Consider the following 14680-nt stretch of genomic DNA (forward strand, 5'->3'; position numbering starts at 1 on the left):
GTATTTTTTAGGTTGATCTGATGAGCCATTTTTGACAGTGTAAGGATAAGACTATGAATAGATTTGTGTTAATGATTTTAACACATAAGAAAAGTAATAAAATATAAGCAGAAGTGATGGAGTAAGGCTTGAGTGGTGTATTCACACTTAGTGTTGTACGGCAAAAATATGGCTGGATCTCAAGTGGCTCCCTGCTTCTTGTATAGAGCACTATAACTTAAAAAAAACTCTGGCTTTTCCGGTATGAAGTACACTGTCCAAGCCCTGAAGCCAATACTGGAGTTTTTACGTAGTGCATTACATAGGCAGTAGAAAGGCATTAGTACTTCTGCCCATTATTTTACTATGATCATTATATGATTACATGTAAAAACTTAGAAGACAGTAGACTTAGTAGACTGGTCACTCTGGATAGCAAATAAAGTGGCTATATTGCTGTTGTATCTGTCCATCTATCAGCACCACTGTAAAATCAGGCTAAGTCTGGCTAAATAGTGAAATAAATGTCCAAGAGGTCCATTTGAGACATGTAGTGCACTGTGGGGGTGTAAAAGTCATCATTTTACTCAGGGAGTAGGGAGCTGTTTGAGATTGTCAGTAGGTGGTGAGTCTGAAAGTACTGCGCATGCGTGATATGAAATAGCACCCCCAGCTGGACGTGTTCATGAGAGCATCCTGTGATGGGACGGTGATGCTCGTGGCCCTTTAACGCAACCTGAGCTGACCAGCTACGCATTATGCAATGATCTCGTGAAGTAACTTAGCCTAAGTGTCAGGACGGGATAAATTATGCAGGAGGAAGACCCCGTTAATGTTGTGTGTACAGTGCGGCTCTCCGCCTGGTCGGAGTGTAACTCCACCACTCTGACAGTTCCTCTCACAGCCCCTCCAGATCGCCCTCACAGGGGCAGCGTCCAGAAGAATGGACACCAAAACAGAAGCTCAGTCAAACGGAGTCTCAGCCTCGGAGAAAAACGCCGCTGCTCAGGAAACAAGTTCACAGACTGCCTGTGGAGGATGTGGGAGGAAAGTTCGTAGCTGGATACCTGTGAATTACAAAAGAGAAACCGTCCAGTTACTGCAGTTAGCTGGACCAGTGGTATGACAACAACACAGCCTGTGCTGTTGGTGTGAAAATGCTAACACTGAGCTTGTTTTTCTAACGGTTCTCAGTCAGGCCGTTAAATGCCATCACCGCCTCTAAGCTTTTTCTTACTGTGTGTAAAATACTAAGCCCATGTGAAGTGATACAGCATTTTCTTTCTTTCTTTCTTTCTTTCTTTCTTTCTGTCAGTTTGCCTTTTAGTAGTACACAGTATTATGAGTATTATTAGTCGATTATTAGTATTCATTTTATTGTGCAGACCTATCCTACTGTTCAGCTGTTTGGAATCACCCAGTATGATTTCTAAAAATTTATATATTTGGTTATTTTATATACAACAATACCTTTAAAATACACAATATTCTACATTAAACCAGTATTTTTGGTATTTTGGGATCAAGTTTACTACATGAAAAATCAGTCATTTTTGTTAGGTTTTCTGCCTGGAGATTTAACCATCACTTTGAAAGGTGAAGCATTCTGGATGCTGTTCTCTTTTTTGAGTCTGTTCAGAAACCTCTGTTCATCTTTCTGGATGTAAAACATCTTTAAAATGTTTTTTTACTACTAATGAAGTTGTGAAACAAATAGGAATAATTTTATTTACTCACATGTGAAATTATTTATTGTTTTTTCATGTTTTGAAAATGGTGATCCCAGACTTTTGAATGGTAGAGTGTAGAATTAAAGTAGGCGAATTAATCCATAGTGCTTATAGATCAAGTGCTGTATGTTTAGAGATGATTTGAAGCCGTTTTCTAAATCCTGAAGAAAAAAGGTGTGAAATACTGTGCAGCATCCAGCTGCTTGTTAATATTCATTTCTAATGTTTCTCCCCACACAGTTTATCTCACAGTTGATGATCTTCTTGATCAGCTTTGTCAGCACTGTGTTCTGCGGACACTTGGGGAAGACAGAGTTAGCCGGTGTAGCGCTGGCTATAGCTGTGAGTAAAACACATTCGTTTTGGATTATGTCTGTAAAGATGATGATAAGCACTTTAGCTTATGCTTTCTTTTTCTTGATAGGTTATTAATGTCACAGGCTTGTCCATTGGTGCTGGGCTGGCATCAGCATGCGACACACTAATTTCTCAGGTGAGCTTCCTGACCCTGCCATTATCTACTGTATGATTTTTTTTTTTCCATATTTTGCCAAATGACATTAGAGGCACAACAGGGTGCTGTGCTTATGTGGGTAAGTTGAACTGTGAACAGATGATGTGGCAGTTTTAATAGTGTATGGTCCCAAGAGAGCGCACAGTCCAGAATCACTTGTCTGTCTGAATAATTGTGCTAGCACCCCTCGTTACTGAACCTTGTTCATTTTTATTATATTTTGGTTTGTGCACTCTTGAGTTTTCTCTAACCCCTCTGGAGACGTTATGTTTTGTGACATTTATAAGTAAAGGTAAATTTGTGGTCTCTCTGCAGACATTTGGCAGTAATAACCTGAAGAGGGTTGGGGTGATCCTGCAGAGGGGCATCCTCATCCTCCTGTTGTCCTGCTTCCCCTGCTGGGCCGTACTGATCAACACAGAGCCCATCCTGCTGGCCGTCAGACAGAGCCCCAGGGTAGCCAGGTATGTGCTGCACCATGACCATTAACCATTGACTTCATGAAGTACATTCTGTGTGTAAAGTGGGTTCTTTACTTTGTTTAATCAGAGGTGTATAAAGTAGCTTAACTCAGTACTAAAGTGAAAGTTTTGATACTTGGGTAAAATAATGATACAAGTAAAATTACTTTCCCAAAAGGTTTTTGAGTCAGAAAGTATCAGGTCAAAAACCTTTCACGTAGTAACTTCTAAAACAGCAGTGGAACGTCTTAGTATATGTGGCGTCTGTCGGCGCAGGAGTTGACATTTTTTAGGCTCTAGTCTTCTTTTCGGGACTCTTAGATCTAAATTAAAATGTTAAAGCTGTGACCAGTCACAAAGCAGTACAGATGCTGCCAATAAAACATCAGGAATAAGTGACTAGATGAATATGACTAAGTAAAAAGTAGGTAGACTTAGACAATAATTATGATGTGTTCTTCTGTAAAAAACAGAGAACCATTGACCCAGATGCCAAAGGGCAGTGGCTAAATTCCATGAATGAACATTTTTATTTCTCTGTTGGAAAAAAAACTTTGTACCTGGAAAAAACATACTTTACTTTGAATGTAAGTCTGTGGAACCAGACTGTTTTCCAAGTCATTTTGGGCTATTTCTTTTGGTCTGTTCATCATGAAATTTACACACAAAGGTCTGTGTCTATTTTTGTGGTTTTTCAGTTTTTGACATCATTTGACAGGCCTGTAAAGGACAACAGGCACTTTCAAATTATGTCAAAAACTGAAAAACAACAAAAATGGAGATTTTGTTCCAACAGTAGCTATATGTTATATGACTATATAATGCAAAGTTGAGCCACTACACTCTGATAGTATGTACGGGTGTGTGGGTGAGACAGAGCTGTTCTTTAAAGTTTTCTCTGACTTTTCACACTGTAAAAAAGTGATTCTAACTCCTGATGCTCTTCCGAAACCTGCTATATTCATGTGCAGTCAGGTGGGAGCCTGTGAAAACTACACAGATTGTATGGTTGTACAGCTTAATTTACATAATTCTGACTGAATAATTCATGGAAGTGTCGTACATGAACGTATGTTTTAAATAAACATTAATGGACATAATTCAGTGACTCTTTGGCTTCTGTTGTAAGTGTATATTGAGTCACTAGGTTGTACACTAAGTACAGGGAAATACACTATTATTCATCAGCTGCATTTTACAGATCCAGAATATGAAGAGTTTTTGAAAAGAACAACAGCTGACATATGATGAAAAACACATTTTTATTTCAGTAGTAAAGGTGGTATTAATCATAATGTAGTCTTTTATTTCTTTTATGTGTAAAATCCACTCATAACAGAATTCTTGAATGTTGTTTATAATGCATTTTTGAACAAGTCCCTTATATTCAGATTAGGTTCAATAATGCTGAAGTCTTTAGTTGCCACAACTGATGTGATTTTTGTTTCCCTCCACAGTCTCTCACAGCTGTATGTAAAGATATACATGCCTTCTCTGCCTGTGAGTTTTACCTTCTCCACACATCTCAACAGAACAAACAGAACATTTCTTTTTTGAACAGCTTCCTAATCAGTGTTAGTATTTTTGCTTCTTTTTCAAGCTGCAGGGCTGTCCTTTATATATTCATTTCTAATGACATTTTGAAATGGATTAAGGTGAAAACAGTTGTGTTACTTCATCTAAATTTGTGATTTGTTCATTTTACTTTCATTGTCTTCTCAGGCTGCTTTTATGTACCAGTTGCAAGCTCGATACTTGCAGAATCAGGTAAAGACTTTCTACTTTATACAACAAATTATGTTGAATATATATTCTAGTATGTTGTATTGATACACTGGATTTTCATGACATGAGACTGGAGACGATACTACGTTTTCTGTCCTTACAGGTTGAGCACTAAAATTGGCATATGAAGGCCATATTTAAGTTAGTGTTCTGTAGAAGATGTGTTCGCTTATGTTCAATCAATAAAATAACCTGTAATTTGACTAGGAGTATCTGTATTTTGGGCCTGAATACCGTGTTTCACTCATCACATTAAGGAAGAAAAATTTGTTCTGATTTCTGATTCATGTTGACGTTAATATGAGCTATTTTTAATTAAAGTGCTGCGTTTAAGATGCGAATCTACAACTAGATTATCACAAAGAAGATCTTTTTCCCCTCTCTGATATTGAATTAAGAATTGTCTGTCAAGATTGGCCTGATACTGATATCTGGCTTTGGATCTCTGCCATCTCTACATGAGACAGCAAGAAAATGTTGCTTTTGTACAATTTCCATTATTTTAAATTCTATGATAAAGGCATTTCTGCTGTCCTTTAGGGCATCATATGGCCTCAGGTCATCACAGGAGCTGCTGGAAACGTCTTGAATGCTTTGATAAATTACATCTTTCTTCATTTGCTTCATCTGGGTGTAGCGTGAGTAATTTTGCTCCAGGTTTACTTCTAAATATCTTGTCTCTTGATGCATCCTCCTCATGGTACCCTTTTTGTGTATTTAAAACATATAAAAAATGTGGAGAAGCAAATAAATATATTTTATTGTTTTATTTGAGGCTCTCTGTGAAGTTATCTCCTTGTTTGTCCATAGCGGTTCTGCTGCAGCAAACTCCATTTCTCAGTGTTCCTTGGCTGTGTTTCTTTACGTGTACATCCGCTGGAAGGGTCTACACAAGGCTACCTGGGATGGTGAGTCAGCAAAATATGTCTGTGTAATCAGTGAATCAGTGTAATGTCCACTCTTCTGTCCCTTTTTAGATATTTGAATAACTCACATAGTTAATTTGTTAAAACCTGATCCTTCAGAATGTCAAACATGTCCCACATACTCTGCTTATAAGATTTGCAAGTCATGTCACAAGACTAGAGTAGAGGTAGATTGAATCGGAAGACGTAAGCCAATATTAGACTTCACAGGAATTCTTTCATTATTTCACCAGATTTACGAAGTTCAGTCAGGCATGCACACATCTTGCTTAAGAGAATTATTTAACAGCACATGTTTTTTTTTCTATTTAATATTTTACCTGAGGTTGGGTTACTTTGTGACTCTTTTATGTAATTTGGATTAATCAATGCATGACTCGACCATGTGAGAAACCCACTAGTATTCAGCAAGTGCGTTTAAAAGAATACTTCACTTTTTTTCAACCTCATTTCTATCTGCTGCATCTGTATTATAACATTGAATACCGCAAATCTTAGAACAGAACAGAAAACGTCTTGACTTAAAATTACTAATAATAGAAACCATTGGGCCGTTGTTGAATTCATTAATAAAATGCTCTAATAGTACAGGTCTTAGACGTGAGACAGACATTGAATAATGTCTTATCAACAGCTGGCTCAACACTAACAAATAAAAAGGGAGCTTATCATTACAAAAATAATCTTTAACCTCTTAACCTCCTTGGAACAACCAGTGGCTCCAAAACGCACTTTTTCATGTTCTTCATAACTGTCGTATTTAATAAGCTACATCCAAATGGTGGGAGTCATATTAGCCTGTAACTGTCTTCTTTCCAGTCAAATAGATGGGTAATGTAGTTTTAAACCCTTATAATAGAAGAAGCTGAACTTACAATGATTTTTTTGGGCTGCTGAAAGTCGACCCATTTTTCCACAAATCTGGGCTATAAACTATAAACAGATGGTGCCTCTTCAGTGATCAGCTCTATACAACTTATAAAATAATACAAAAAGCGTCAAGATTTTTGGCTTTCAGCAGTAAATTGTAAGCATATAGCAACATGTGTAGATCATAAAACATATTTCTGTTAATCTGAGGGGAACTTTTACTAAATAAATAAAATAAAATTTTACATTTATTTAATCCAGTTACTGAATAATTTGCCTTATAATTTGGTAATGTAAAATCAGATGGAAAAACCAAAATATACCCTGGAGAGTAAGAGGTTAAAATTGTTTAACAGTAGGAAAAGTGAAAGTCCAGAGGAGCCACTGCCATGAGGTCACCATCAGCTTGGTCAAAACAGACTCTACAAACAAACAAAATCAAAACTTGAGACATAACCGTAACACAAAACCCCAAAAAACTAAATCAAAACAAAAGTAGACTGACCTACACTCGGCTGGAGAAGAGAAACACCCCACACGTACGTTTGACTGAAGATATGTGATTTTTCAGTCGCAGGATTTTCTGTTCTTTTCAGGGAAATACATCAGTATTGTTGTTAATGGTAATAGACTATATGCTACAGATGCAGTTTTATTCAGAATTCTCTCATGCTGTAGTTTCAGAAAGGCTTAGTTTTACTGTTCACACTAAAATAGGACATAGTTGTATGCAAAAGTTTAAATGCCCTGGTCACATTGTTTGTTTTCTTAATTTTCTAAGTGAAAATAAGTTAACTCTGCAGGCAATACTTAAAAATAGCAGTTTATCATATTGAATAAAATAATAAAAATATAAACTTTAAAGGTTGCCTTAACTTTTGCATGGTCATGTTTTATGTTTTATTTTTTACAATATGTTAAATTCAGCAAATAAACAATAATTATGCATTAAATTCTGCACTGAATTGTGTAAAGTGTGTTCTCCTAGGTAACTTTTAAGAGTTTACATTAATAAACTGATTCTTGGTTAGTCAATAGTGTTTCTGTTGTATTCTGATATATTCAAGCATTTAATGACAAATAGCAATTTAATCACAAATGTGTAGTGTGTAGTTACAATTGATTCACTTTACTATCTAGAAAGGAAGATTAAAAGTTCAGTTTTCCTTCTTCTCCTAAAAATTCTCACACGGTCATTGACACTGACAGGCTGGTCTCGAGACTGCCTGCAAGAGTGGGGTGCCTTCATCCGCCTGGCCTTACCCAGCATGTTAATGCTGTGCGTGGAGTGGTGGACTTACGAGATTGGAGGATTCCTGGCAGGTTGAGAATCTTTTTATTCTCTCAGCTTTATCACATCTCTATAATCTGTTTTCTACTCACTTAATATTCTTCACTCTTCATCATTCTTCATTGTAGGTCTCATCAGTGAAACTGAGTTGGGGGCCCAGTCTGTTATCTATGAGTTAGCCACTATCGCATACATGGTAAGACATTATGGTGGCTCACGGTTACTGCTAAATAATTACAGTCAAATGTTTTATTAATAATATGTACATGTAAATTAGGAAATACTGTTACAGGTATAATGCCTACATGTATTTTCATTTAAATGAACAAGCATTTTTTTAACAAAGTACTCAAACTTTAACTGTATATTCAATGAATAAATCTCTCAATCTTGGTTTTTTTTAGCTTGCATCAGCACAGATGTTTTGGCATGAGTTCAGAAAGAGGAGTTCAGAAATAATGAAAAAAAACAGGCTTATCAAACAACAAACATTTCAAGCTGCATTCACTCAAAAATAATATTCCTTATTGTAGATACAGATACTGTATTTACATTTTTGTTATATGGTTAGTGATGCACCAAAAGGAAAATTCTGGACAATATGAGTATGAAGAAGAACAGTTTACATAAAATAAACTAATAAAATTATCACAGTATGTACAGTATGTGCCACAAAACCCAACATCCTTGAACAAAGAGAATGCTTGGTTAACCGAGGCAATACATTTCATCATTTTTATTTTTACTTTGTATTTTGGATCTGTCGTCTGTGAATTTTTTCATCATTTCTAAAATTGTGGCTATAGATGGTGTTTATCTCTATTGTTTTGCTGTATTCTGCACATTCAGTGGGATTTCATGTTTTTAAGTAGAATCAAGCCTCTCTTGGTAATCGACATGAGCAGAAATGATAAGATTACTCATCTGGTGTCCCTTGTAGAATTCGTGAAATGGGTCTAAAACAACTGATTTTCACTGTTTATTTACTGCTGCTCAAGTTGTTTAAATGCTGAGTAAAAGGAATGAAAGGAATGTTTTCATTACTATTAACATTATTTGTGAAGTTTTAGTGTTTGAAACTTTGTCGTAGACCTAATTCATTTGTTTTAATCTAAATATACAGCTGATTTTCTCTTTTGGCCAAAAACCTAGTGTCATTTTTGACTGTTTTCTGCTGGACATTTTTGTTTGGCAGAGCTTGCAAAGTTTACAAGGTTTTGTTCTGACAGTGACAAAAGTGTGTTAAGAGAAGGTGAATGGTTGAGTATGTGAGACTGTGTGGGTTTGGTTAGCTAATTAGAGTAGTTATAAAACTACTCTAAAACAACAAAAAAAAAAATACACGTCTGTTTCCTAACATTCACTATACACTGTGGCAGATAACATAAACTAAAGTTGTGGAAACCGAAAAAAAAAATTCCTTAAAACCCAGTCTTGGGCTAAATATCAATGCCAGTTTCAGATTCACCCAACACTCAGGAAATAACCCACCAAAAGCAACAATAGTCTCAAGCCAGCATTTGGGTAGAAAAAACACCCCAGTAGTTTTTAGCCTGTATGGAACTAATATGTATCTTAAATATTTATGAGCTTGAGGAATGTACATCTGGACATGCCGATAGGTTCTAAGAGTTAAAGAGTTAAATTTGTTGTTGTGTTATGTGTCTGTGGGTCAACATACAATACAGGTACCATACTCAAGGCTCCAAAGCAAAAGACACAATGCGTCATTTGGGAATGCATCATTTTCAGTTTTAGATAAACAAAACCATTGACCGGATATTTAGGGCAAAATGTTTTTATTGCAACTACTATTCTTTCTATTTGATTCTTCTAGCTTTTGTGCTTTCTGTTGCCAGAAAGCTTAGTTAATTACACTTTTGGAGAAGCTTAAGCAGTATTTGCTGTAGTGTGAAAGGTCAAAAGCCAGAGTTAGCATGTTTTGTTACAGCATGAAAGTAGAAATGTAATCCTTTTTTTGTTGATATGAAGTGACTAAAAGGTGCTACATTTCTGTTTTTCCTACACCACCCAAGACATCATCTCTCTGTTTAGACAAAAGGTTGTATAACAAGAAGGATTATCCTGTTCCTCAAGCAAAACAGTATCATGTTGTCTTCTGTCTAGAGTACATCAACATCCCTTCATTTCTGAGTTAGTGCAGCTTAGTAAATGATTGAGAGAAATACTGAAATCTTTAATTTGAGGTTAGCGATGTTCTGATGGAGAACAAAAAATTTAAAGCCTGGTTTATAAAAATATCCAGTTCTCACTGATTATTATATTTAGATACAACATATTGCAAGATTAAATGTTCCATTAGCTTATTTATTCACAACTTGCAAACTTGCTAATGGACTGGTAAACAGCTGAAGCTGCATCCCACAAACAGAAAATGCAATTAATAAATATGCTTATGCTTCCAAAAACTTTATTCCAAAAAATGAACCCATAAGAATGAATTAACGTAGTGGCACAGTGGAACTTTCTTTCAATGAACTGAAATGAAAGTTGTTCAAAGCATCTAACTTTCTAAATACTGTAATTATTGATTCATTCACTTTTGGTCTTTTCCCCAACAGATTCCTTTGGGATTTGGAGTGGCAGCCAGTGTGAGAGTGGGCAATGCTCTTGGAGCTGGAAACACAGAACAGGCCAAACTCTCCAGCAAAGTGTCCCTGCTGTGTGGAAGTAAGTGTAAATCAACTTTTAGTTCCAACTAGTCATTTCATTTTCTACTATATATTAGGTCTATTTATGTTCTACAGTTAGTAACTGTACTGGTATTTCAAGTGTAATATTGCAGATTTCCAATGTTCTGCTTATCTTATAAAGCATTTTTAGATTTTAAACGTTCTATATCCACCATTATCGTATCCACTATAAGAACAAAATCTCCAAAAAACATGATGTTACATGAGAAGGAAAAAATGAATGACTTTGAGTAGAAGTTGGGAAAGGATTTTTTTGCTTATTTGTTGAACAACCCCCCAGAGTGACCAAACATTCATTGGTGGTCATTTTGCTTGCAAATGCATCAGAATAATGACTGTGACTATTGTACGAGAAACATACAGGCATTTAGGACATGGAGTTTAGTGCAGAGCAAAGTTATCAAGAGAAATAGCTCAGTGAACCTGTTTTGAACATGTTGTTACTGTTGTTGTGTCTACTTTCTTCCCTTGTAGTCTTGGCCTCATGTGTGGTTGCTGCACTTATAAGTGGAACCAAGGACATCATTGCATATATCTTCACCACGGAAGAGTGAGTAAGCCAGAGTGTTCAGTTTTACAGAGTATGTTAGTCCAAGCAGGAAACCCAAAGGTGTTTTAGCTAATCTAAAAAATATTTACCTATAAAACCTCTCAAATAGAGACCCCCCTTCCTATCCTCATTTTTGTATTCCTTAAGTAGTTATAGTATAAGCTGTTTGGTATGTCTGGCCATTGTTAAGAGAGCTTGTTATCTGAATGATAACAATAATCTGTTTCAGTAGGCCAGAGATGCTTAATTGAGTCTCCCTAAATAGAAACATTATAGACGTGTATTTAACATGATTATATATATATATTTTTAATTATGTCACTTTCTGGGTTTCCAGTGGTCAGCACAACCCATGTTACAAAATGTTCTTTCACAAGTTCCATGCAATTGCACCTTTCCGCCAGAGAGGTCCCCAAAGCTCCAAAACATGCATAGTGCAGCTTTAGGCATAGCACAGTATGACCTTCACTCCTCGGAGGTGCTTCACAACCCTTCGGTCATCAGTATCTTATTGTTCTCTCTCTTACAGGGATATTGTGCACAGAGTTTCAGGAGTCATGGTTATGTATGGCTTCTTCCATCTGTTCGATGCAATTGCGGTAATGAGCTTAGTCATTTGCCGTAAACCAACTTGAATGCAATGAATGAATGGAAAAATATGTTTGAAAAATGTTTTAGTTAACTTTATTCTCAAATTTGATTCCACATATCCATAAAGTTCACATTGAAATATACTCATACTAAGTAATGTTTTGCTTAGAGTTCAAACTGTATAGATTTAAAGAAACTGTTGATAGATGAAGTTTTTCTTTGTCCGTAGTGTATTACAGGTGGTATCGTCAGAGGTGCTGGAAAGCAGCTGCTTGGTGCTATGTGTAACATTGTTGGCTACTATTTTGTGGGCTTCCCACTAGGAGTGTCTCTGATGTTCGCACTCGATATGGGAATAATTGGTAAATAGCAGCACATCAGATGCAAATAAAGCACTGAATATAATTAATGAGAAACTACAGTATTGACAAAATGTTCACAAAATGTGTTTTTTTTGCCCTCACAAGGATTGTGGTCTGGCTTTTTTGTGTGCGTCTTCTTGCAGTCTGTTTTTTTCTTCATTCTCATTTGCAAACTTAACTGGAAAAATGCAACTCAGGAGGTAAGTCTTCTGTAGCTTCTTTTCATGTCTATTTTTGATTGAAGATTCTATTACTATGCTACAATGATTTAAAGGTTTTTTTTTTTATGTGTGACATCTTTTGGTGGTTGGTTGTCTTTCAGGCTCTGGTGAGAGCAGGTGTTCTGCCAGATAAGACAAAAGATGAATCTTATGCCATGGAAAATAAGTCTTGTGAAGAAGGTAATACTTACAGGATTCTTTGCATCTCCGCATGTAGCACTGTAGCTTTCATGGATTATAGAAAAATATAGAAAATGCTTTTGGAAAAGTTTTTGTTTCTGGTGTACAGATGTGTCAGCCTGACAGCTGAGCTAGCATTGTGAGAGTTTCTAGCAATGTTCCTCTTAAAGGAATATACCAGCAATTTTTAGCTTAATCTCCATTTGTAGCGTCTGGTTGAGTACCATAGACATAGACAACAACTAGACATAGACATAATTGCAGCACTTTTTCATGACTCTTACACACTTACAGTCACTTTAATTTGAGAATCCCTGGTAAAATATGTTTTTGTTGTATTTCTAAGTAACACTTCCTCCACAGAGAACACATTTTTGCACATTTTAATGCAAAATTACAATTTATTTGCAGAATTTTACAAAGTAGAAAAAAATAAAACCTAAATTGCAGCCGACACAAAAGTGATGGCACATTTAATGTGTTATGTTTAATTTTTTCCAAGAAGTTTCTCTTTAATAATGCTTGAAAATGCCATTTTGTTCAAAAGTTTGTTCTTTATAGCAGATGTTTTGACTTGTTTCCACTTAGAAAATCAACAAAACATAATTTAACTGAGTGTGTTCACACTTTTGCATATAATTGTATAATAACCCTTTTACTTTTATTATATAGAAGCCCACTGGCTTCTAGTATAAACATGTTTTGAGTTTTGAATTGTCTTGTCATCAAATTTCCCGAATTATTGCTTTAGTAAATGATTACTTTCTCCCATCATTTCACTGTCTATAATCATGTTCTACCTGTTAGCAGTTGACATTAAAAGCAGCATAGTACGAAAGCCGTACACCAGATTCAAAGTAAATGTTCAACTCTGCTTTCATTGATATTGGGAAAACAAGTTATGGAAATTTTAATGGCTTTTTTAAAATAGGTAGACGTCGTAGAAGCATTTTGAAACTTTGCTTTTGGAGTATGAACCTTGTTTGTATCTCCTCACAGATGAATCTCAGGGGGCAAAGCCTGATATAGAAGAACAGATTCATGAAAAGCATGATGTGGAGGGCCAGGATGAACAAGAAGAAGGAATTGCAGAGGATGGAGCAGCGGTTATTGTAGGTGATGTGCTGACCACCAGGCAGCTGGTTGTTCGTCGAGGACTTGCTGTTTTTCTAATGTTGCTTATTCTCGCGGGTGGGATCGTGTTAAACATATTTCTCACAGATTTCCTCAAGCGAGCATGAGAACTAATAATTCCTCTGCCAAAAATGACCTTTCTCAACAAGACACAGGAAGGGTGGAAATGCTATCTTGTTTTCTAAACCGAGGGTCAAACGCTCTCTGGGAAGTTGAAAACAAGGAGCACAACCTTCAGAACCAAGTCTGCTAGTGCTTTTGTCAGATCACATGATTGTAAAAATTTCATATGTATCAAATCGCGCCAGTGAATGATGCTATAAGCTGTGGAAACTTAAGCCAAAGAGCTGTCGAACTTGAAGTCACAAATTGAGCAATTTTGTGCCAAAGTATTCTGCTGGAAATTTGTAAACATGCGGATGACAGCCATTTAAAATCATGCTGAATGTGTGCATATCGCAGATGAAATTTTACTGCACTGCAAAATTGAATAACCTGTGGAATTCTGACTGACATTTTAATTGTATTAGAATCTGACATCATTTCTTGTTACAAACCTAAAGGGTTAGTTCAATTAAGAAACCATATATGTATATCCATATTCACACTCATTGGCCACTTTATCATTACAGTGTTTGTCAATTTTCTCACCTCTACTTACCATAAGGAGCATTCTAGTCCATCTGTTTCTCTGCATACTTTGCTAACCCCTTTTACCCTGTTCTTCAATGGACAGGACCCCAACAAGACCACCACAGAGCAGGTGTTATTTGGTTGGTGGATCATTCTCAGCATCACAGTGACACTTGTGTGGTGGTGGTGTTGGTGTGTTAGTGTCTGTTGCGCTAGTGTGAGTGGAGGAGACAGTTCTCTAAATGTGAATTTAACAAACAAACTGTTTTCATTGACAGCCATACATTATGCCAAGTTAAGCTTTTCTTCAAGCTCTCCAGCTCTAAACTTAGTACTAAACAGTATCTACCCCTATAAGTTACTAGAGGATTGTTTTGCAAATACTATTTTTTGCTAACTTTAGAGAGCAGCTGTTATCATGACAGTTATTATGAAATGAAGTTGCTAAACTAAGACTAGCCAGAAAGGGAATTTTTATGCTTATTAGGCATCAGTGAATGAAATTGTTGCTTTTGAAGTGATATTTAAAAAAACTATTATTTAAAACACTTGATTTGTACTTAATAACTTAGACATTTACAAAAGACATGTAAGGTAATATTTTTTGCCTTGTTTTACGCACAATTTTTATTATATTTTCTGTGCACTTGTTTTATGCTTAATTAAACAATGAAGTGAGTAATTAAGAATCTGTTGTATTTGAGAACATATCATTGGAGGACTGACTGTAGAAAAATAC

The 14680-nt window shown here is 36.0% G+C and overlaps 1 protein-coding gene across 1 annotated transcript; it reads left to right on the plus strand.

The window, feature by feature from the left end:
- Positions 1-612: 612 nt before the first annotated feature.
- slc47a2.1 (solute carrier family 47 member 2, tandem duplicate 1) lies at positions 613-14623 on the plus strand. Its single transcript, XM_017704403.2, has 17 exons — positions 613-1099; positions 1950-2051; positions 2134-2202; positions 2539-2687; positions 4142-4184; positions 4407-4451; positions 5010-5107; positions 5280-5377; positions 7475-7588; positions 7685-7752; positions 10139-10247; positions 10745-10820; positions 11350-11419; positions 11641-11773; positions 11879-11973; positions 12096-12174; positions 13174-14623. The coding sequence occupies exons 1-17, from the start codon at positions 923-925 to the stop codon at positions 13413-13415; spliced, it is 1767 nt and encodes a 588-aa protein (XP_017559892.1). The 5' UTR covers positions 613-922; the 3' UTR covers positions 13416-14623.
- Positions 14624-14680: the final 57 nt, after the last annotated feature.

The sequence above is a fragment of the Pygocentrus nattereri genome, chromosome 16 (assembly GCF_015220715.1).
Source record: "Pygocentrus nattereri isolate fPygNat1 chromosome 16, fPygNat1.pri, whole genome shotgun sequence".
NCBI classification, from domain to species: Eukaryota; Metazoa; Chordata; class Actinopteri; order Characiformes; family Serrasalmidae; genus Pygocentrus; species Pygocentrus nattereri.

Excerpts from the sequence above, each read along its gene's own strand:
- slc47a2.1 (XM_017704403.2), top strand. The coding sequence starts at position 923 with ATGGACACCAAAACAGAAGCTCAGTCAAACGGAGTCTCAGCCTCGGAG. Across the intron at positions 2,688-4,141 it reads CAGAGCCCCAGGGTAGCCAG|TCTCTCACAGCTGTATGTAA; the intron begins GTATGTGCTGCA and ends TTCCCTCCACAG. Across the intron at positions 4,452-5,009 it reads CTCGATACTTGCAGAATCAG|GGCATCATATGGCCTCAGGT; the intron begins GTAAAGACTTTC and ends GCTGTCCTTTAG.